The sequence below is a fragment of the Urocitellus parryii genome, chromosome 8 (assembly GCF_045843805.1).
Source record: "Urocitellus parryii isolate mUroPar1 chromosome 8, mUroPar1.hap1, whole genome shotgun sequence".
In the NCBI taxonomy this organism is placed as follows: Eukaryota; Metazoa; Chordata; class Mammalia; order Rodentia; family Sciuridae; genus Urocitellus; species Urocitellus parryii.
This window is the reverse complement of record NC_135538.1, coordinates 17554374-17577294: the sequence shown is the minus strand read 5'-3', so window position 1 is coordinate 17577294 and position 22921 is coordinate 17554374. Positions and strand designations below refer to the sequence as shown.

Here is a 22921-nt window from a genome sequence, read left to right as displayed (position 1 = left end):
CAGGGCAAAGGGGAAAGATGAGGGGCTGGATGTCAGCTTTCCCCTGCGGGCAGCCCACTGTCACCGACCTCCTTTCACACCTGCTGACCAAGGCACAGCTGCCTCAAATATATTACGTGTGATGCAGCCTGTTTGCTTTGCAGGAAAAGGGCTTTCAAAGGCTCCTAACGGGGATTCCCTTCCTCTTCAGTGGTCTTAAGTTGGAAGCTGACCTTTCCTCATAGTTAGGATAATTATTATGACAATAACACTTCCAGATACAAATGCCCATAGTACCTTTCCTCATTGAGCTCAGCGTACTTCCCATCTGTGATTTTATTATCCGTGCTTATCCTGTGAGGACCTACAGCCACGTGACTTATCAGGAATGTGGGGCTGGAGCAGGCTGCAGGGTTCAGCTCTGTGGCTTTACCTTTTTCTGCCATGGCAGAGGGTTCACGCCCATTTCCAGCAAATGTATGTTCTTCTCTTTTGTACTTCAAATGGAAGGACTCTGAGAGCCCGTGGCCAGAGGAGACCTGGAGCATGGACCAGATCCAGCTGGGTGTTTAAATCAGATCTCTGCTCCACCTGTCACAAGGAGCTCCTTGTCAGCTCTCTTCCAAAACCAGATGCTCCTCTCCCAAAGTGCTGGTTATTTTGAAAGATTTGCGCCTATTGTTGCATCCACATATTCTCGGAACACTTTTTGCAAGTAGCCGCGCTCATTGGCATCCCAAAAAGCAAAATGTGTCTGCTTCGTGTTGCTCCAGCCGTAATGGACAGTGCAGACAGTGTCAGTCAGAAGCAGCCTGCCTTTGTCCAAGAGGATGCCGGGCCCCATTTCCTCTTTGGGTTTTACTTCTGATGTCCTTTGTCTTGAATCTCCAGGAGAAGATGTTGGTTATGTCGCCAGTGAGATAACGATGAGTGACGAGGAGCGGATTCAGCTGATGATGATGGTCAAAGAAAAGATGATCACCATCGAAGAAGCCCTCGCCAGGGTAAGAGAGCAGGTCTTGGGCTCACACCTCCTTACACTTAAGATGTTTGGGGGCATCGAAGGGTCCAGAATCTAATATCTAAAGTAATGCTGGTGGGGGACATGGTGCCGGGAATTGGACCCAGGGCCTTGCACATGCGAGGCAGATACTCTACACTAAGCCACGCCTTCAGCCCCTGAAGTCATATTTTGCTGATATTTTGATGGCCATCACTTACCTGCACTGTCAGATGAAATATTGATTCCATTCTATTCATTTGATACAAGCATTCCACCTGACAACGTAAAACGTCATTCAGTAAATACATGAATAAATGAGTGGCAGGTCTCTTTCATCTGTGGACCACTTCAATAAGGGAATGACCCTCTGAATTCTTTTGGGAAAAACTGATAAGAATGTAATTCAATTAATGGTTAAGAATAAAATTTTAAACAAAATTAAATGTATTATAAACATTATAAATGTCAGTTCTAAGAGATCAAAATTATGTTTCAGGAATGCCTTAAAATTTTGCTTACTTTCACACCTAAAATAATATTATCTGCAGTTTATTGTGTCTTTCCCCTGCCCCTGAGTTAAATTAGAAGCCAATTAGCCTTTTGGATACTGAAATAGTGTTTATGGAAATGAGGCAGTAATTTATTAAGACGTTTCCTATTTTGTTGTTGACTGATGAGCTGACTGGTTTTTGAATGGTTGGTTTCTTACTGTGCTGACTAGTCATAAGTAGGTAGGGTTAGAAACTAACAAAAGCCTCCAAGTCACTATGGAACCATTGAATGAGTTGTAATTCTGCCTTTGTGTTAGTCCATTTTGTGCTGCTGTAGTAGAATGCCACAGACTGCATAATGTAAAAAAAAAAAAACCATGAACTTGAACTTATTGGTTCCCAGTTCTGGAAGCTGGGAAGTCCAGGTAGATTTGTGTTGTGGAGGCCATGCTCCTCATCCAAGATGGCACCTTGCACACAGTGTCCTCTGGAGGGGAGGAAGACTGGATGCTCACATGGCAGAAGGTGGAAGGGCCAAGAAGGGAAAAGAGGCTGAACTTACTCTTTTATTGATCCCACCCATGAGGGCAGAGCTTTCATGGCCCTACGATCTCCAAAATTCCAGCTCCCACCTCTTAACCCTGCCACAGGGACAGCCAAATTTCAACATGAATTTTGGAGGGGGAAATACATTCAAACCAAAGCAACCATTAAATGGAATCTTAAAGGTCTGAAACCTTGATAAGCATACCCAGCTTAGCTTAGAATACCTGACTCTGAGCCTCAGGAGCAAGTGTTGCTGAAACAATGCTGCAAGAAAAAGCACTTCTGTGAGTGGAGAGTGGGACTGGATCTAGTAGGTGATTTGAGGGATAGGGCTGCCTTGGGATACCCATCTGCTAACATTTCTCCATCTCTGAATTTGGAAAAGTGCAGTGACCTTGGCTTTCAGAGTCCCCAGCAGATTAAAGCAGTGGCAACGGCAGGGATGATGTTGGTTGGGCTCACTGCAGATAAGCGGGTTGTTGCTGGGACTGGTGATGGAGCAGGTAACAGGTGTCAACATCCTGCCCACATTGCTCATCTCCTGCAGCTTCATGCTCAGCCTGGTCTGTCTCCTTTCTATGCCCTTGACCATGTGGCACAGCTGCTGGCTGAGGCAATCCCTGCCCCTCGCCCTGTTCCATTCCTTGGTCATGCCATAGCATTTGGAAAAAATCTAACTGAATCTCTAGAAAACAGATATGGGAAGAGTGAACCTGTATTTAGTTTCACAGATACAATGTTTACCTGTCCTCTGAGTAGTGATGCCCCACACTGCTTCTCAATAGTAAAACTGAAGGTGAGAATGCAGAAGATGTCCACAGACATCCCACAGCACCTGTGTTTGAGAAGGAAGTTGCGTGTGATGTATCTAATCTAGTTTTCATGGAGCAAGGGGAAAATGTTAACAAGTGACCTTACTCTCATCCAACTTATATAGCATCTTTCACTAGTTGACAAAGAAACCAAGGAATACTTTCAAACTTGGGGAAGAAGTGGAAAAAAAAAATTGCTTCAAGCTTCCTGAGCTTGTAATTTTAGCAGCTAGCCTTGTTTACATCAGAGATGAACTGAATGAGAAAGTGGTCTTGTGTGCAGGTTTGCATGTAGCTTTCAGTCATGCAGCCTGGCTGCTGCCAGGTGGGCATCTTTGCCTAGTTTCAAATGCAGCCTCCGTACTCATCAAGACTTTAAGAATATTGCTATGAGGCAATCCAGGAAAGCGGACAGTCAGGAAAAAGAAACAGTTGCATTCTTCACACTTTACTAGCTTCTCCGTACAGGGCTGGGTGCCCTCTGACAGATGATGAAGTGGCAGGAATGCTTTTTTGATTGCTCTTCTCGGGGCAGCATGCATCTCCATTACTGGGCCCTCGATGGGATTCATTTTAGCTAGAGACAAAACACTTGAAGTAAATGCGATCAGGAACAGAAAACAGTAAGCGGAGAGGACCTGCATCCTTCAGCTTGTGGCCAGCTTGAGGATCTAAATTTACTTGATCCCTGTATACAGGAAAAGCTAAGCTAGACCTCCTGTTCTGACCATGATGAGAATGGCCCAAACCCCTCGGGCTGTGTCAGGGTGTATCATGGCTCCAGGATGTCAGGTGGGCTATGCCTTCCACTGTCAATCAAAGTTGCAAAGACTCATGGGTAGAACTTCTGGATGTGAACCCTGATTGATAATGACACGACATCCATCACCAGAGGAGTTTCCTATGCGCCACTGGAGCTGGATGTCATTGTATCGGGACAGTTTTTTGCCTGTGTACAAATTGAGGCAGTTGGGTCCACCAGGCTTCATTTATATGAATTTGATCTCACGGATGGCTTGTTTTCCCACTCTAAATTATACAGCCGCCATTCACACCCCTGGAAACCCAGTTACCCAATACAAATGAAGATCGAGGTGAAAAAGACTACAAGGTACTAATATGTGAAACAACATGGTAAGCCACAAAAGCATTTGAAGAGAATGAAGTTCACTAAATTACACTCATTGCACTCTTTTTCAACGCCTAATTTATAAAGATAGCCGACTTAATTTATGATTTTTTATATTTTATTAACTGTACATTTCCATCCAATCTAATGGCATTTTAAACATTTTCTAGTAGTTTTGTGATGAATATTTACTATATGTGTTTTAAAAAAGTCAAGCTCACTAGTTTAAAAAAAAAGTTTAGGGGGCTCAATGTAATTGGCCGGTTCTGAATAATACAGTTTCCAGGTACTAATCTCAAGGGCATACGTGGTTCTTGGCAAGCAAGTTCAGGGTATTCAGATCTTTTACTGGCTGTGCAAAGCAGAGGAAGCCCAATGAGGTTCTTGGAGGTTATAGGTTATTCATTTACCTGTGTGTGTGTGTGTGTGTGTGTGTGTCTGTGTGTGTTTGTGTTTGTGTGTGTCTGTGTGTGTGTGTATGTGTGTGTGTGTGTGTGTGTGTGTAGAGGTACGAAGACAGGAGAGTAGGGAATAAACTTGCATTTAAAGCCTTGGATAAAACAGAATACTGTGGATTGTTTTGGCATAATGATACTCAGCAACAATGGAGTATGCTATAGAAAAATACATTTTTTGAAAATTTAACTGGAAATCAGTCTAAAGGAGAGTGAGAGTGACCTTTGGAGGTGATGTGATGGTTGTTATTTCCTTAAACATAGAAATCCTGATACTAAAGACTACTTGTGAAATGTGATCTGAGTCCTGAACATTATACATTTATCCATCTGATAAGCATGTGTTTTGGTTCCTCAAGGCCACATTTGTGTAAAAGTACAAAATAAAGTCCTTAGATTAAAAAAAAAAAACAAAACTAAGTTGATTGATGATTGCCAGTTAGGAATCTGTATCATTTTTCATTACAATGAAACTTATTTGGCTGCTCCTGGTAAGTTGAGGCTAAGGTGTAGCATGAAAATGGAAAGAAAACCTGATAATCCCATAATGATCCCATTTACCAACTGGCAGCTCCTCTCGAGTATTCAGGGAGGATGTAGCATCTCAAAAATGATACGTCCACATAAGAAGAACATTCTAGCATGGTGGGGGGACTCAGAGGGGTTCAGTAACTGCCCTGGGCTCCCAGCTTCCCAGCTGGCATTCAGTATCTGGGTCCAGCCTCTTGCCCAATAATCAGTAATGCCCGACTCCTCCCACAGATGTCCAGGAGAGAACTTCTGAGGCAAAAATAACATTTGGGAAAGTTGCCTTCTCCCAGAGGAAGGAGGGTCAGTGTGGTGGCTTTGCCACGTCCCAGAGCTCTAGAGGTTGGGATGGGCCCTGTCACTATCACATGGGTTTCTGATCAGGCTATTTCTGTTTTTAATTGGCTTGGTTCATGGAATGCGATTTGATCCATGTCTTAAATTCATGTCTAAAAATGGCTTTATAATAGAATATTAATGCAGTGACAACCTCATTGTGCTAAGTAGCAGAGTTCAGTTTCTGTTTTATGAAAACATACCTAGAACTTCTCACATAGGCCATTCTCAAAGATCCTTCATCTGATTTTGCTGTCAAATTTTCTCCTTTTCCTGAAGCATTTCACTTGTCTCTGTGGTTTTTTTTTTTTTGTTGTTTTGTTTTGTTTTTGGTGCTGGGGATTTAACCCAGGAGCACTTAACCCCTGAGCTACATCCCCAGCCCTTTTTTGTATTCTGTTTTAGAGTCAGGGTCTCACTAAGTTGCTTAGGGCCTGACTAAGTTGCTGGGGCTGGCTTTGAACTTGCAGACCTCCTGCCTCAGCCTCCCGAGCCCCTTGGATTACAGGTGTGCACCACCACACCTGACACTTGTCTTTCTGTGTTTCAAAAACCAGGAACTTAGTTTGTAATCAGAAGTTTTAAATATCTCTGAAGACATTCCAGTTGTCTGGTCATTTTCCTCCCCATCCTCCAGGGCCTCAGTAATCTCCATAACATTTGTTAGGTCGTGACATTGAACTAGTCACTTGCTCTCTTGAACGAGAAATGCAAGTGAGTTTTAGGTCAGTCAGTTTGAGCGCCCCATGTCCCCGAGATGTCTGCAGCCTCGCCCATTGTCTCCTGAAAAGAGAGTGCTTTTGACTTATACATGTTGGAGGTGTGTCAGAGGCCACACGACAGACAGTTTCTGTTTTCAAACTTAATTTGCACCAAGGAAAGATGTGTTTGGATGTTGGAGGGGAAATCAAGGTTCTCTGTGGAAGTCAGGATACAAAGAACCCCTTGTTTGATTTTGATGAAACCTGCAGGGCAGGGTGTTCATCTTCCTCTGATTCTGGAAGACTTGTCTTGGACTGGCACTTGGTCACCAACACTGGCATGCAGAAGGTCCCCAAAGGGATCTTGCTGCCATGTCACAGCCTGCATGCAGCCATGATTTCCATTTCAATCTTCCATTTCTTTTTGCTGCAGCTCAAGGAGTACGAGGCCCAGCACCGGCAGTCAGCGTCCTTGGACCCCACCGACTGGCCAGACGGCTCCTACCCGACGTTTGATGGGTCCTCCACCTGCAACGTGAGTTTGCTGTCTCTGAGCCTCTTGACCTGCTCTGCTGCTCAGGGATGACCTGTGCCGTTTCTGTCTCGGTGGTGCTTTCTTTAACTCCCAGCCCTCCCCTGAGTCTGAGAAAAGGCCTCTCTTCTATTCTCAGTAATAGAGACTCCTGGATAGTCAGAGTCATGCTATTCCTGCTGGGGTTTTTGCTTGTTTGTTTGTGGTAAATGCACACAACAAAAATCCTACCATATTAATCGTCTCCGAATGTGCAATTCAATTTCATTAAGTGCTTTCACAATGCTATGCAACCAGTGCCACAATCCACTTCTAGTGGTTCATCATTCCAACAGAAACTCTGCACCCATTAAATAATGGCTACTCATTCTCCCCTGCACATGGCCCCTGACAACACCATTGTACTTTCTGTCTCTCTGAATTTTACTACTCTAAGCACCTCATGGAGGCAGGATCATGTATTTGTCCACATGTGTATGGTTACTTTAAGCCACAATAATTTTTTTTTCAAGGTTCATCCACATTGTAGCATGTTTCTCATTTTATGCCTTTTTTAGGGGTGTATAATATACCACTGTATTTATATACCATTTTGTTTATCCATTCATCCATTGATGGACACTTGGGTTGTTTCCACCTTTTAGCTGTCGTAAACAATGCTGCTGTGTCCAAGTATCTAATTGAGTCCCTGCTTTTAATTCTTCTGGGTCATGGTTAGGGTAAAAGTTTCTAGAATACATGGTAATTCTATTTATTTATTTTTCTTTCTTTTTTGTGGTAGCAGGGATTGAACCCAGGATGCTTAACTGCTGAGGTACATCCCCACCCCTTTTTGTTTTTTATTTTGAGATAGGTTCTCACTCCATTGCCCAGGCTACCTCAAACTTAGCCTCCACAGTAGCTGGGTTTATAGGTGGGTGCCACTACACCTAGTTATGTTTAATTTATGTTGAGGAACCATTATACTTTTTTCCTATAGTAGCTGCTCTATCTTCCATTCCTGCCCAGTAATGCTCCTAGTTTGCTGCAGCTCCAAATTCTCTCAGCATTCTTCACTCACGTTTAAAAAATTTTTTTTCTCTTGTTTTGATAATAGTCATCCTAATGGTTATGAAATGTTACCTTATTTGTGGTTTTTATTTGCATTTCCTTAATGACTGAGGATGTTAAACATCTTTTCAAGTTTTACTGGCTGTTTGTATATGTTTGGATATATTTCTGTTCAAGTCCTTTGCCTATTCTCAAATTGTGTTGTTATTGTTGTTGGGTTGTAGGAGCTCTTTATATATCCTAGATATTAATCCCCTACCATATTATGTTTTATCAATATTTTCCCCCATTCTGTGAGTTGCCTTTTTACTTTGATGTACAAAAGTTTTAATTATGAAATCCAATATCATTTTTCCTTGTGTTGCATTGTTTTTGATGTCAGAACCCAGAATCATTGCTAAAACCAATGTGAAAAAGATATCTTGAGTTTTCTTTTCTTGGTACTGGGGATTAAACCCTGGGATGCTTTACCACTGAGCTACTTCCCCAGCCCTTATTATTTTTTTGAGACAGGGTATTCAGAATTTCTGAGGCTGGCCTTGAACTTGTGATTCTTCTGCTTCAGCCCCCCAAATTGCTGGGATTGCAGTCATGCACCACAGTACCCAGCTTCTAATTGTTTATAGCTGTTAGCTATAAAGTTGAGATCTTTCACCCATTTTAAATGTTTGTATATAGTATAATATATGGGTCCAGCTTCATTCTGTTGCTTGTGGATATCCAGTTTTTCCAGAATCATTTGTTGGAAAGGCCATCCTTTCCCCAGGGAATGGTCTTTACACTTACTGAAAATTATTTGACTATACATGTGAGAGTTTGTTTCTGGCTATTTTATTCTATTGGTCTAGATATCTGTACTTTGCTAGTACCATACTATTTTGATTACCACAGTGTTATGTTCAGTTTTGAAATTGAGAAGCATGAGATCTCTAATTTTATTTTTCTTTTAAAGATTGTTTTAGCTATTTGGGGTCCCTTGAGATTCCATATGAATTTTAGGATGGATTTTTCTATTTCTGAAAAAATGTGTCCTTGATATTTTAATAAAAAACTGCATTGAATCTATAGGAAAAGAATATATTGTTATAGGAAAAATATGAAGTTCTTTAATCTATAAATCTATCTTTCCATTTATTTAGGTCTTTTAAAATTTCTTTCAGCAATGTTTGCAGTTTTCAGTGTCTAATTCTTGCCTCTTGGGTTAAGTTTATTCCTGAGGGTATATATATTTTTTCTTCTTTTAAATGGTGTGTGTGTTTGTATGTCTTAGGATTTTCTACACATAAGATTATATCATTTTCCAAAAGACATCATCTGACTGCTTCCTTTTCACTTTCAATGAATTTTGTTATCTGTGCTGTTTTTAATGTGACCAAAGCAGTGCTTTTTAAAGTATGGGTTTCAAGGGATTATAGGAATTGAAACTCCAGAATTTCAAGTAGACATTTCATGGTGCCATGATCAAACTGTGTGGGAAAGGAATGTACATGTTTTGTTTTGCTTGTTAGCTTATATCTTCCTCAAAATCTGGAAGCAACTCTACCTCTGGGTCCACAGCCTCTTGTCCATGCCCCATATAGATAAACATCTCTCTAAAGCCTACCTCTTTTCTTGCAATCATGTGTTTTGAAAAAGCCCAAAGGTTTTCCATTTCTATAAGATGAATTCCAAACTTTTTGGCCCACTCAAAAAGCCCTGTGTGATCTGGCTTTAATCATTTTCTCTGATCTCATCCTTCATCCCCACACCCAGCACCCTCTCTTCCAGCCACATTGGACCCTGCATGCATAACTGAACCAACTTTATTTGTGCTTTTGTACCTCTCTGCAGTTTCTGCTACCTAAAACATATCTTCCAAATTTTCCTGGTGGAAATCCCTGCATCCTTCAAGGTGGAGTCCAACTCTCAGTTCCAGCTTTAACTTTCCTTGGCCTTCTCAAGTGTATTCATTGCTTCCTGTTCTGTGCTTTTATGAAGGTAGATTTATACATCAACCCTAAATCGTTATTCTAGAGTATCAGAAATCATTGTACGTTTCCTGGCTTCTTGGAAATCACAAGCTCTGTGAACAAGACAAGCTTTTTGTGTTCTTGGTCTCTCCACTGAGTACCTAGCCCAGTGTCCAGCTCACACTGAAATGTTTAATAAACACAGTTGTGTTTGAACACTCATGCTTCCTGGCTGCCTTAAGAGCATGTTTTATGTGTTGCCACTACAGATTGAATCTTTACCTTTATTTGCATCCAAGCAACAAATGGTGGTTTATCAGGAGTAAATAGAACCCTCTCATTACCTTCTTGTCCCTGATTTCTTGAAACAAGCACCGGATTGCCACTGCAGCTAAAGGATTATGAGATTGAAAGCCCTGCCCAGTTAGCTTTTGTGTGAAAGAGAATGAGACGTTACCATCTATAATAATAAATGTGTCATCGGCCAGCCAGCCCTATGTCCTGGGACCATGAGGTCATCAAAAGAACCATGTCCATGGCTTTCATTGTGCCTTTTTGGTCTTTTATCCCAAGTCCTAAAGACTAACATAATTTAAATCACGAACCTAAAGAATCTTGAAGAATAAATACAGTAACTAAGGATGGGTGTGATTCAAACCCGCCTCAGGCAAGAAAACACAGACTCATTTGTCCAAAGTGGACTCTTTAGTATCAGACCCACTTCTACTCTATTGATTTAACACGTCTGAGTCAGGGAAGTTAGAAGATTTTTTCTACACAGAGGAGAACTGTAGTAAAATCTCATACACTTAGCCTGCAAGGAGGGAAGCCTGTCTCATTTAGGAAAAAGTAAACATATGTTGAATGCTGTAAGCATTTTGTACAAGCCACCAAGGAAGAATTATTATATTCTGGTTTCTTGGACCCCTTTCAAGGGGTTAATCATAGCCATCACTTAGCTATAAATTCACAGAATGAAACTGGTTCTTCTTAAGGGTTGGGCATTTTATTCTCTTGAGCATTTCCGTGTTCGTTCATTTGGGAGACATTGATGGAACCCTTCCCATGGAGCAGTCCTATCGCTAGATGTTTGGGTACAAAGGTGAAGGAGAGAGAGGCAGTCTTGCCCTGACAAAGCCTGCCCATTAGTGCAGAGCCTAAAATCACCCCCACATGTACACACTCCTTTGACATGCCACGTCCACATTTCCATGATTAACTTCTTACCAAACTGTCTCTCTCTAGATGGCTGGAAAAGAAACTCAGCCTGTTGTCATGGATGAAGGGCCAGAAATAATCCCGTGCTCCCTCCCTGAGCGTACGAACTTCCACTAGAGTGACCTTTCTTGCTGAGGACGGTGGTGCACGCCTGTAATCCCAGTGGCTTGGAAGACTGAGGCAGGAGGATTGCAAATTCAATGCCAGCCTCTGCAATTTAGTGAGGCCCTAAACAACTCAGTGAGACCCTGTCTCTAGATAAAAATATTAAAAATGGTTGGACATGTGGCCCAGTGGGTAAGAATCCCTGTTCAATCCCTGGTATCAAAAAAAAAGAAAAAAAAGAAAAAAAAAGAATGTTCTTTCTTAGAGCTGAGAATGTGGCTGATGAGAGGCTCTGTGTTATGGAGAGAGTGTTCTGAAGCAGTATTCTTTACCTCGTGCCTTTGGCTCCTTGACTTCCTGCAGACACACCCATTGAGTCTTGCTGTTAGCACTGTAGTCGGCCTCCCCTGTCACTGAGGTTTGCTTGAACTTGATTGCAAACCTAATGCATCCGACTGGTGCTGCTCCTGCCTGACTTGAGCCTTTACTGTGTTTTTATGGTGACTCAGCTTGAACACTCCCCCTCCCCAACCAGAATATTCCCTCTCACTATTCTGGATTTGTCTCCATGGCAGAGCAGTTAATTTCAGATAATTCCCACTGTGTCCTCCTTTGGCCGCCATGAATTAGGCAATTTTCAGCTTTCTATCGATTCCTTTCTATACTGAGATGTAAATAGCCCATTGGCTCTCATTGGGAATGCCCTGGCCATGAAAGCTTCGGGGATCATAAGGCCTTTGTCACCAAGCCTCAATGCCTATATTGATGTCTGACATGCCTTAGGACTTCATTTGTGCTGATTTCATAGGCTCCCCCACCCCCACAACTGGCGTTAGATAATTGCGTGTTGCCTCACAATAAATCCATATGCACATTCCTACTTTCCAAGAGTGTTAAGTACTAAAGATAGTTACCAGGGGAAGTGAAAAATAGCTTTCTGTTTGCCAAAAGAGAATCTGTTCTGCACTGCTTCTCATTAATAATAAACTTCTGTTGGGAGTGCTAGCATTTTAAACAGGGGTTTTGGTGGAGACCTTCACTTTATTCCTTGTTAAACATTGAACGTTTAATGTTTTCCTTTTAATTTATTTTAGTAATTTTATGTTCATTTGTCTTCTGCCAGGGGAAAGGTTATGCGAGCTGTTGCTTTATGCGATCTATCAACTTGGTGCCTGGTGGTTCCGTTGAACTTCTTGTTAAGAGAACATTTAAAAAAATCGTGCTCTCTGCTTTACTAGGTTGTGTAGTATTTTTTACTCAAGGTGTAAATCTTACTAAATCATTGGTTTTTATGCTTTTGCGAAGCTGGTCGATAAGAGTTGGTGATCTGTACCCGATGCTTGAATATCATTGAAAATGCTCACACTAAAAGATCGTTCCAAAATATGCCAAACTGCAAGCATTTGATTATGATGACATTTAAATTATTTTCAAAACATATAATGTATCAAAAATATATTATGACAACAAAGTACGAGAGCTCTTAATAATCTGTTGTAAACACGTATTTGGTTCTCCTCGTTCATTTGCTTCGCTTCATAGAAAACATGTTCACCCACCTAAACATCGGGGTGGTGTTCCTGGAGCCAGAGCTCTTTGCTGGTGTGAATTCGCTGTGATGAAGTGTGTTTGTGAAGTGAGTTATCTTGGAAAGCCAGACATCGTTTCAGAAGCAGTCACTTTTGCATTTGGGGAGATGTAGAACTGGGAAATATCCGAGCACCAAAATGTAGGATGTTAACTGTGGTGCCAGTCTAATGCCTTCCACCCACATGCATCTCCGTAGCCTGTAATTATTGCCACTAACCTGGTGTGAGGTGCCTGAGAGCCACGTGGTTGAACTGTGTTGAAAGTTTGGGGTAGCAGAGAGACAGAATGCCACGTGGCCACTTCTTTTACTTTTTACAAAAGGCTATTTTAAGTGTTTCCTTGATTGAGGACTGTGAAGGTCTCAACTAAAATATCTCCCCTGTTCTAAGATGTTTCTGTGAGCATCTGTTAAAGCTTTTGGGCACTTTCTGAAGTTGGAACCCATGACCTTGTCCCTCTTCAGCATCGAGGTTTACTCAGTTGTCATTGTCTTCTTCTCCTTCTCCTTCCCTTTCCTCTTCCTCTTGTTCTTCTTCCTCTTCCTCCTCTTCTCCCTCTCCCTCTTCCCCTTCCTCCTCCTCCCCTCCCCTTCCCCTTCCTCCTCTTCTCCCCCTCCTCCTTCCTCTTCCTCGTCTTCTCCCCCTCCCCCTTCCCCTTCCTCCTCTTCTCCCCCTCCTCCTTCTTTCCCCTCCCCCAAGCCTTGTGCATGCTAGGCATCTGCTCTACCAATGAACACCTCCAACCTCAGCCTTTTACATAATTTTTCCAAAGTCATTTCACCTGCATCAATAAGAGACAGTGTCTTAAATAAGCCAGCTGATTCAGATATAATGTTTTAGAAGGAGTGGTTACTACAGCATTAGTCTAAACTAGAACTTTCTAAAACATCATTAGCAATTCTAGTACGCGCTGAAACCAGGTCATCCCTCATAGTTCCTTTTTTTTGTGTGTGTGGTTCTTGCAGTGAATGGCTTAGTTTCTATTATGGCAGAAGAAAAGGCTAACACTATAATCACTTTTTATGCACTGTGGTGACAGATTAGAGCACATGCTTCTGGGGCCCCTAAGCAGCTTGCATTCTGACTCCTTTGGGGAGCAGGTAATAACACCCTTCAAAGTGTAGACTCATGGTGCTCTTTTTAGAGTATATTATTCTGGGCTGAACATGATTTTTTTAAAAAATATGGACTATTCTTGATGTGTTTATTTTGAATATATTTTTTAAAGCCAGAGGAATTTTTAGAAAATACATATACATATAGGTTAAACATTATTGGGATTTTTTTTGCCCTTCTGTCTGTCTGTCTGCCTATCTATATATCTATCTGTCTGTCTATCAATCTACTGGTACTGGGGTTTGGACCCAGGGGTGTTCTACCACTGAGCTACATCCCTAGCCCTTTTTAATTTTTATTTTGAGACAGTATCTCACCAAGTTGCCCAGACTGGCCTTGAATTTGTGATCCTCCTGCCTCAGCCTTCCAAGTAGCTGGAATTGCAGGTGTGTGCCACTATGCCCAGGCAGTTTTATTTTTATTATTTAAAGGTGTTCAAATAAAATATAAACCAGTGTCACTGATATCACCCTGTATGACCTGAAGGAAGACTTTGTATGCCCAAATCTCTCACCTAGAAATATTCCTGACAAGTTAAAAAAAAAAAAGGTAGGATTTCCAGATTTTCATGATGTAGCAGCATAATTTGTTCAATTCATAAATGATATGAAGATGCATGTATGCCACAGTCCTGGAGTTGGTGATATATGTAGGAACTGTTTTGCCACAAAAATAGTTGACCTTGTTTCCACCATCTTGTCCCACATCATTGTGTTTTGTGGTAAGGAAAATTAAAAAAGGATAGATTTCAAGTGTAGAAACAACTTACATTTCTGAATAAGTTATTTTCTTTGCTCCGTGTTTACCTTTTCCTTTGTATTTCTTTTCTAGGGAATTCTTTCATAGATTTCAGTGTGAGGGTTTCAGCCTAAAAGAATTCTAATTGGCAATTTTTAAAATTTATGGATAGGAAATCATTCTACTCATTGAAGTTTTAATGGTGCTAGACTTAAACATGAGATGGCTGGACACGTGCTTTGCTGTTTTATTTTTCACTCAAAAGGTAAGTTTACTCAGCTGAGCGAAGTAGCACATGCCTATAATCCCAGTAGCTCAGGCGGCTGAGGCAAGAGGATTGCAGGTTCAAAGCCAGCCTCAGCAACTCAGCAAACTATTAAAAAAAAAAAAAAAAAAGGTGAGTCTACTCAGTTCACTTATAATATGAACAGGAGAAAGAAGAAATGAAGCCTAGCAATAGTTGTCAGAGGGCGTTTATGCTCTGAGTTCTTGGAACAGGTATCAACAATTCTTTGCAGCGTTGGGGATAGACCTAGGGCTGGCCCATACTAGGCAAGTGCTTGACCACTGAGCTGCTCAGCAGTTCTTCATACCACTCATCCCCAGCTCAGCAGTTCTTCATACCACTCTGTATTATGTTGTGCCAGAATAATTAATCCTTTTCTAAATATTTCTAAGTGTAACTACATTTAGAGTAATTTTTATTGATTCTGCTCTTTTAATGCAGACTTAAAGTCTGCAGATGGCTATTCTGATTTTTATGGGCAATTTCTGTGAATTTCCACTTTATATGTTTGGGTGGGAATATACAAAAAAGAAATATTACCTAGTATTTTCATAAAATGGTAATTTTGAAACTAAAATGATAGTGAAGTGGGGACATATTAAAATTCTTATTAAAAGGGTAAAAGTAATCATTCCCTAGGTATACAGTTTGGGGTAAGATTAAGAGGCAAAATCAATCCATTTGAAAAACATACACAGTGAGGTCTTTTGAGAAATAAGAAATGTGTTCCAACTGGATCTAAGCTGACTGAGCCGTTGCTTGGTGACTTCCTATGTTTTATTCCCTACTGCCTCCTCCCATTCCCAGCCTTCTCCCTGGGACAGGGTCCAAAGTCTGAGGCATGTATTTGATTAGTCCCTTAAGAGTACCATGTTGAAACAAAGTTAGAGGAGAAGGAGGCATTTGCTTGTAACCAACCTCTGGAAATCAGGCTTTTGCCCAGTGTGGGCAGTTGAGAGGCCCTTTAAGCTCAGACGTGAGTCAGACCTGGGCCCAGAGCCCACCCTCCCTCCCACCTGTTAGCTCTGTCTCTGTGGCAGGTCACTCATCTTTGTGCTGGTTTCCTTACCTAGAAGACAGGTCCATCCTACCATCCCTTCGGGGTATTGCAAGGATTAAGGGCCCAGAGTGCAGATCCCCAGTGGATCTTAGCTTCTTTTACTCTGTATGAACATCTTCTGACCTTCCCAGTAGCTGTCATTCTTGAAATTCTTGAGTTCTCCTAAAAGTGCTATTTTTGTACATGCCATTAAGTTTACGTATTAGTAGATAGCTTGGTCAGAACAAGTCTTTTGAGAAAAAGTGCTTGATTACTTAGTTATACTTTTATGGAGTCCGTAAGCAGTTTGTTTTCTGTTTCAGAAGATAACTCACTTGGATGTGAGTAGGTCTAGGGCTGGCTCAGTATGATCCAGTAAGCGTGTTTGGCCTTGCGTAGACTTTGTGAGGGGTGAGTGGTACTGAAATTATCTGGGGTTTTTCAGTGTTGATGGTAATTTCTTTTAAGTGTGTAGATGTGGCTTGTATACCTCTGTATACAAGGAGGATACTCTCACCACTCTCACCACAGGTGCAGAAATAACTAGAAGTTTGGCTCTTTGCAAACTAACTGGCTACATCTTTGTTTTCACCCAATTTGTACAGATACAGGAGGTTGAGGGTGGTGCCTGCAGACCCTCCTCAACATATCAAGGGTTACATGAATCAAATTAAATATTAACAACATATGCAGGTACTATATAATCTGAAGATATCTATTATAAAATTTTTAACCTCATATAACTTTTGGATTTGGTTTGGTCTGTTGGGTTTTTTTTTTTAAAAAAAAAAACATTTATTTTTTAGTCGTAGTTGGACACAATACCTTTATTTTGTTTATTTATTTTTATGTGGTGCTGAGGATCGAACCCAGGGTCTCGCACATGCTGGGCAAGCACTCTACTGCTGAGCTACAACCCCAGCCCCTGTTGATTTTTTTTTTTTTAATAAAGTTGAGCCCCATGAAATTGTAGAGATATATAGCTTTTAACTATAAAAATATCACTTTGATTTGTCCAATCTGATACATGACTATTAAATAAGATCTACGTACCACTTTCCCCCTGTTAACCTATTATATCTAAGTATAGATACAGTCTGATTTGGGTTAGGAATTGGCATTTCAATTTGCAATAACAGTTTCTTATTTTGCTTATGGGAGCAACCTCAGGGAGTTTGAGGATAAGAGAGGATTTCCAACATTTGTTCTTTGTTATCAATTTGTCACATGTCTATTCGTCATTAATTCATATGCTCTAGTGCCAAGCCGTACTTTCAGGATGGGATGGAGAGATACCAGGTCTTCTCATGGCACATGGAGAGGATCCAAACTGAGCATCCAATAAGCCTGATCCCATGAGCTGGGTCCTAAACCAGCCCATTGAGATCATAGGCTGCCCATCACCTGTTTATAGAGTCCATTTGGATTTCGTCACCCCAGATACCTCTTGTGTCAAAGCTCTTAGAACGACAGTCAGTCATTAGACAGTGGCACTCATTTGAAAAGTAACGTCTTAACTGAATTATAATTCAACAGAATAATTCCTATAAAAACATCCCTTTTTCTTCTATTCTCTATTTTATTCTTTGCTCATGTTTCTCTTCCTTTTTTTTTTTTTTTTTAAACCACACCACATCCCCTCTGACAGTCCGGTATTCCCTGTACTATTGGTAGTACTGTGCTAATAACATTGCATCATAATTTCCTAAAAGAATGTAAATCACTTCTTGGCCCAGGGAGTAGGTGAAAGAATGCCATCTCAAGCATTCTTTTATTCACTCATTAGGCAGACATTTATTGAGTACCTACATGTGCTGGTTCCTGTGCAGAGTTATGCTTGAAAAGAGAATACAGACAAATGGATGGCATGATTGTGGACTTAATTGGGCTATGCCCACCTGGTATGCAGGTGTACACAGGAAGTCCACTGAGCATCTAAGAGGCCTCCCCAGGGAAGGTGACAAAATGCAAATTCTCCAGGGGATAGAAGAGGAATACATGTCTGTGAAGGGAGCAGCAAATCCAAGATCTAGGTGAGGAACTGGGTAAGTTTAAATCTTGGGTCTTGTGAGAAGATTGATTTAAGTATCATGAAACTTTTCCCTTTGTTCATGTTTTGGCTTCCAGGAGATACTTTCCATTCTTTGTTCATTCTTATTTAGGAATTTGTTCTATATTGGATTGTTTCGGTCTTCTATTTCCTTATTTCTATGCCTTTTAAAAATATTTTTATTAGTTACTGATGGATCTTTATTTATTTATTTATTTAGATATGGTGCTGAGAATCGAACGCAGTGCCTCACAAAGGCTAAGCAAGTGCTCTACCACTGAGCAACAACCCCAGCCCATGTCTGTAACTTTTTAATTCATTCATGTTTTACATCTTGTCTTGCAGACTCATTGAATTGCATTCATGTTCTTATTAAACATGAAACAATTAGGAATTTCTTTGCCTTCCTTTTATTTGTTTCTGGTAGAGATATGAGATCAAATATCAGATTTTTTTCTATGCTTTCTCTTCCTCCCTGCCCCCATCTCCCTGCCCCCAATAATTCATTTAAATAGTTGTCATGTGTTTTTTTTACCTTGATCATTCTTGGTTGGCTCTGGTCACATTTCTATTTGTGCTGATGTAACAGTCGCCATATTTTGATCCTTTTCCATACTCTCTGACAACAGATTTCCCCTTCTTCCAAGATACAGTTGAGGGCTTTACTCTGTGTGTTGCTGCTGTGGTCTGATGAATGGCCAGGGACATGGCGGAATATGGTCTCCTCGGGACACCTGTGCTCTGTCCGTCTCTCCTGAGACTGTTAAAGGTGCTGAGCCAAGTTCAAGCCATTTAGTTCATGGGTGATTGGTAGGGCAGAGCCACCCTGCCTTCCTTCATCCTCCAGTTCTAGTGAGTTCCTTTGAATCAGGATTGGCTTTGCCATTGACTTTCCATCTCTCCACTCATTGCTGCCCATTAGCCATTTAAATGATGAAGAGGCCCTGCACTTTCTTTCCTTCCAGATTTGGTCCTGTATGAAAGAATTCTCTGGATATTTGCCAGTCTGGTTGGGAGAACTGGGGGCCTTCAGGAATTTCTTTCTTACCTTCACCATGGAGTGCTTGAATTTTAATACATTAGATCTTGTACCTTCCTTTGTTTGGTTGCTCTTGGTGGAATATTTTTGCTGGATTTTGGTAACTGGTTTTGAAGGAACAGGGCTGTTGGTCATTTTTCTAGTTGTTGTGAGAAAGACACTCCAAGGCTCAGTGTTTGGCAGAGATTGTGACCTGGTAGTTTTATCAATCAGGCAACAATCAGTCCCCCCACCTCTCTGTGACTCCTTTTCGAAAATAGGAAATCAGCCTAGATGTCCTCAGTTTGGAGCTTGGAGTAGATTTGTTTATTATTCATTCTGCAGACAGAGGGAGGATCATGGGAAGGTTTTGGTCTTGACTCTGGGGTGACAATCTGCTTCCAGCTTTGCCAGAGGACTGCTAACCTAGTGGCGGGAGTTTGGGTTGGAGGAAGGGGCGTGGTGCGTACACCTTCCCCCATGACCATTTGGCTCTGTCGATTTTCTGTATTTCTATTTCGTCATCGGCCTGGACAAAGTTGTTTGGCAGCCCTGTCCCAGAAGTCATCATGCCTGATCCGTGAGTCAGTCCGTCTGAGATGCCATAAGAGTAATGTGACTTTGTAACACCACCCAATCCCCACGGACTCTTAGCACTCTGGGGATGAACACTTCATTAGCTCCAGAAACTGGAGCCTCCAATGCATGTGTAATTGCCCTACTTGGCAGTACCGCTGTGAATCATCCCTCCTCCAGGCACGGGAGAGTCCAGGGTACTTGGCCATGAGGGGCTTGGGGTTTTGCCCTAACCTTCAGGGTGCCTCATGTCAGAGATACGTGTTGGTCTACCGCTCTGGTCCTAGAAAGGTCTCCTCAGAGCTGTGGACACCTTGCCCAGCACCCCTTTCTACCGTCACATCGTTAGCATAGCCTATTTAATATGGACAGCCAGTTCCCTGACCTACGGGCAGGGTGACATAATTCCACACAGAAAAATCTCCCCGAATTTTACAGATGGGAGGGAATTCAGCCCTCTTTCCTCCACCAACATCCCACCCCAACCCTCAGGAGCAGAAAGGCATTTCCTTGGCTCCCTGACCACTTGCAAATTTGGGGGGCGGGTGGGTTCACCCTCATTCTGAGTTGCTCTAGACCTGACAGTAGGATTCTTGACGTCTTCTGTTTTCTCCTTCCTCCTTTTGGGGGAAAGTAGTACATTATTTGGGGGTGGATTAAGAGCAATTCAGATTTCACAGGTTTAAGAAATAGAATAGAGCTTGTTGTGGAACAAAAAAAAAAAAAACCCATCGGCTGCTCCTTTGGGTTCTTCATTAATTTTTTTTAAAGTTTCTTAAGTGAATTAAGTGCTGACAAGTCTCTGCCCCTCGGGGATAGTAATATTACCTCAAATTCTCACGTACTTTTTCCAAATAAAAGTATCCTATAATTATCATCTCTCCCGCCTCCACCTCCTCCTCTTCTTCTTTCTTCAAGCCTGGTGACAACAAGTTAATTTTGAAACTGCTGGAGAGATTGTTTCAGTGTTACATGGCACCTCTGGGAGAAGAATGGAATCTCCCCTTTTTTTCCATATGCTGACAAAAATGTCCCGGTTCCAGAGACGGTGATGTCACCATCCAATGAGCAAAATATTTCTTACTAAACCCATGAGTCTCCTTCTCTGACTTCTTCGTGATAAAAGAGGGTGAAAAAAAAAACCCACAATGTGTTTTGTATTTAATATAGTTACACATTTTTAACTGAATATGACTTCTTTAAACACAGCGAGACTAATGTTTTGGTAAACACCAAGAACGACACATTAACTCAGTGACTATAACTAGAGGCCCCTGCGGTGGCTGGACGCTGCTCAGTCCTCACTGTTGGGAAAAATTTTGAACTTAACCAGCGAGAGAGACGGTCATGCTACCCCCAAGGTAGGGAGGGACCTTGAATGCATCATTTCTTGGATCGTGGAGGGAGATCAGGCTGGTTGGAGAGATTATGAAATCCAGCTTGGAGAAGAGGAGGGGCAGGGAAGCCATCGCTGATTGGTGTCACATGCTGTTTATAAGGCCCGGCACAAGTCGGACTCTTCTTTGTCTATCTAATAGGCAAGCATCTAAGGTCAGAGGGGGCACAAAGAAGTGGGGCCTCGGGACTATCCAAACACTGGACTTTCGGGCTTTTTTAGGAATATGTAAACATTCCCCAAACCCGAGACATGTGCCTTCCCACTCACAGAAGCATGCCTCAGTGTCCCCAGCCAAAGGTGAGTTCTCCCACACCTGAATCCCTGCGTCTGTGTTTCCCGTGTGCAGGCACCACAGTTGACCTACAGTGCACACATTTCTGAGCTTGTCTTGGAGCTCCCCCTACCCCTCGACTCCTCCACTGTCACCTTCTAAAGCCCAGGGAGGCAGCTCACAGATTTGTAACCCCTGCCTTTTAGAATGCCTTGAATCAGTTCCTTCCTTCCATCACTCGTTCGTTCATTTCCACCAGAAAAGGTCTACTTAGCACCAGCACAGATGCTATTTTTATTAATCTAAGAGGAAAGAATATGGCAATGCTCAGTGTTAGCCATGGTGTGAGGAAACATACCCTTTTTAACTGCTCATGAGACTTTAAAATAGTACATCTTCAGAGCAAGTCATTAATATGTATCAAAAGTCTTAAAGATGTTTTTTACTCATCAATTCTACTATTTTTTTTAAAAGAACGTGTTTCACATGGTAGATATTTTACTCCAAAGTGTGTGCTGGGCATTGCCTGTAATGTTGAACGATTAGAAACATGGAAATGTCCAATGGCAAGCACTATTTAAGTAAATCCTGTGTTGGAATACTATTAAATCATTATTGTATTTTTGTTTGTTATTTGTTGACATGGGAAGATTCTCAAAGCATGGTAATTTTACAGAGTGGGTTTTACAACAGTGTGAGCAGTGTCCACAGAGAGTTCTGGACTTCTCTGGCGGAACCTGCAGCTCATCGATGGTCTTGGGGAGGGAGCACTATTACAGGCAGGTGTGCTGTTTCAACTTAAGTCTGTGTGTTCATTTGAGAGAGCCCTTGGGGACACTGGTGTAGTGCCTGTGGACGATGGGGAGGCTTAAGGTCAAATGTCTTCATTTTTGTACAAAAGCATAAGCATAAGGGTGGAGGGAGAGAGAGAAAATTCTCCTCTGCATGTGTTTGGGGAATTGGGAGGACAAAAAATACATATTACCAACTTTTCTCTTTGAGTATATGGAGAGGATAGGCCATTTCTCTTTCTCCTTTGTGTGTTTCTGCATTTTCCAATTTTTAACATTAAATATGTATCATGTATAACCAGAAATTTATAATAAATGCCCCTAAAATAGAGATATAAAAATGACTTCAAAATGGAGCGCAGGGAGGGATCAGGTCATACGGTGGTGGCATCGTGTGTGCAGAGTCCTCGGATGACTGCAGCTGGGCAGCTGAGGCCAGGAGGCTTTCCAGATGGGTGGGCAGAGCTCTCCCTAGAAGAGGAGCCAGCCAGTGCAGAGGTGGCCAGCACAAGACAGCGTGGGGCACCTGAGATGCCCTGAGGAGGTGTGGGGCTGAGAAGCAGGGCTCTGAGGGGCCTCTCTCCACATCATCTCTGAGCAGTGGGGTGGAGCATACAGAAACTGGAGCTAAGGGAAGGGATCTGAGCCCTCTGAGGCACATTCTGCAGCCAGCCCTCTGGACCTTGTTTTGAGCAGCTAATGAAGTGAGATGCTCACATCTGTGTCTGGAAAACCTACTGTGTGCTGGCTAAGTTCAAGTCCACTCCCTGAGAACAAAAGTAGCGGTGCCCTTCCCTCATGAATTCTCTTCGCTCCCAGGAAGGAAGTTTCCCAGGATGGCCTGGCCCCGTCTAGTTTTCAAATTTCCCAATTTACCCTGTCACACCGTGAGGCCTGGGAGCTACAGGGCTGGGGAGTCCATTTCTTCACTCCACGCCAAATTACACAAATATTTATGGGCAGGTACTGTGCTGGGCACTATGAATATAAGAGAAGTGGAAAGAGACCTGGTCACTGTCCCTTCAGAGCTTCTTGCCTTCAGAAAGACAGTTGAGTCTCCATGGGGAGCCCAACTTTGAGTAGCTCTGTGGACACCCGAATTGTCCTCCAAGAGACGGCAGCAGTTACGTTGAGAAGGGGTGTGCTATGTCAGCCCTCTTTCCCATTCTCTCAGGAGGCCCTGAGGAGTGGACTGGAGGCAAAGTCAGAGAGGT

At 42.1% G+C, this 22921-nt stretch overlaps 1 protein-coding gene across 2 annotated transcripts in view; it reads left to right on the top strand.

Annotated features, from left to right (window-relative positions):
* Window positions 1–22921, top strand: part of Sash1 (SAM and SH3 domain containing 1) — a 222383-nt gene that overhangs the window by 161303 nt on the left and 38159 nt on the right. For both annotated transcript variants that reach the window (XM_077801791.1, XM_026401955.2), the window contains exons 7-8: window positions 871–983; window positions 6414–6515. In XM_077801791.1, coding sequence (XP_077657917.1) covers window positions 871–983; window positions 6414–6515 — 215 coding nt within the window. The remainder of the gene's footprint in view (window positions 1–870; window positions 984–6413; window positions 6516–22921) is intronic.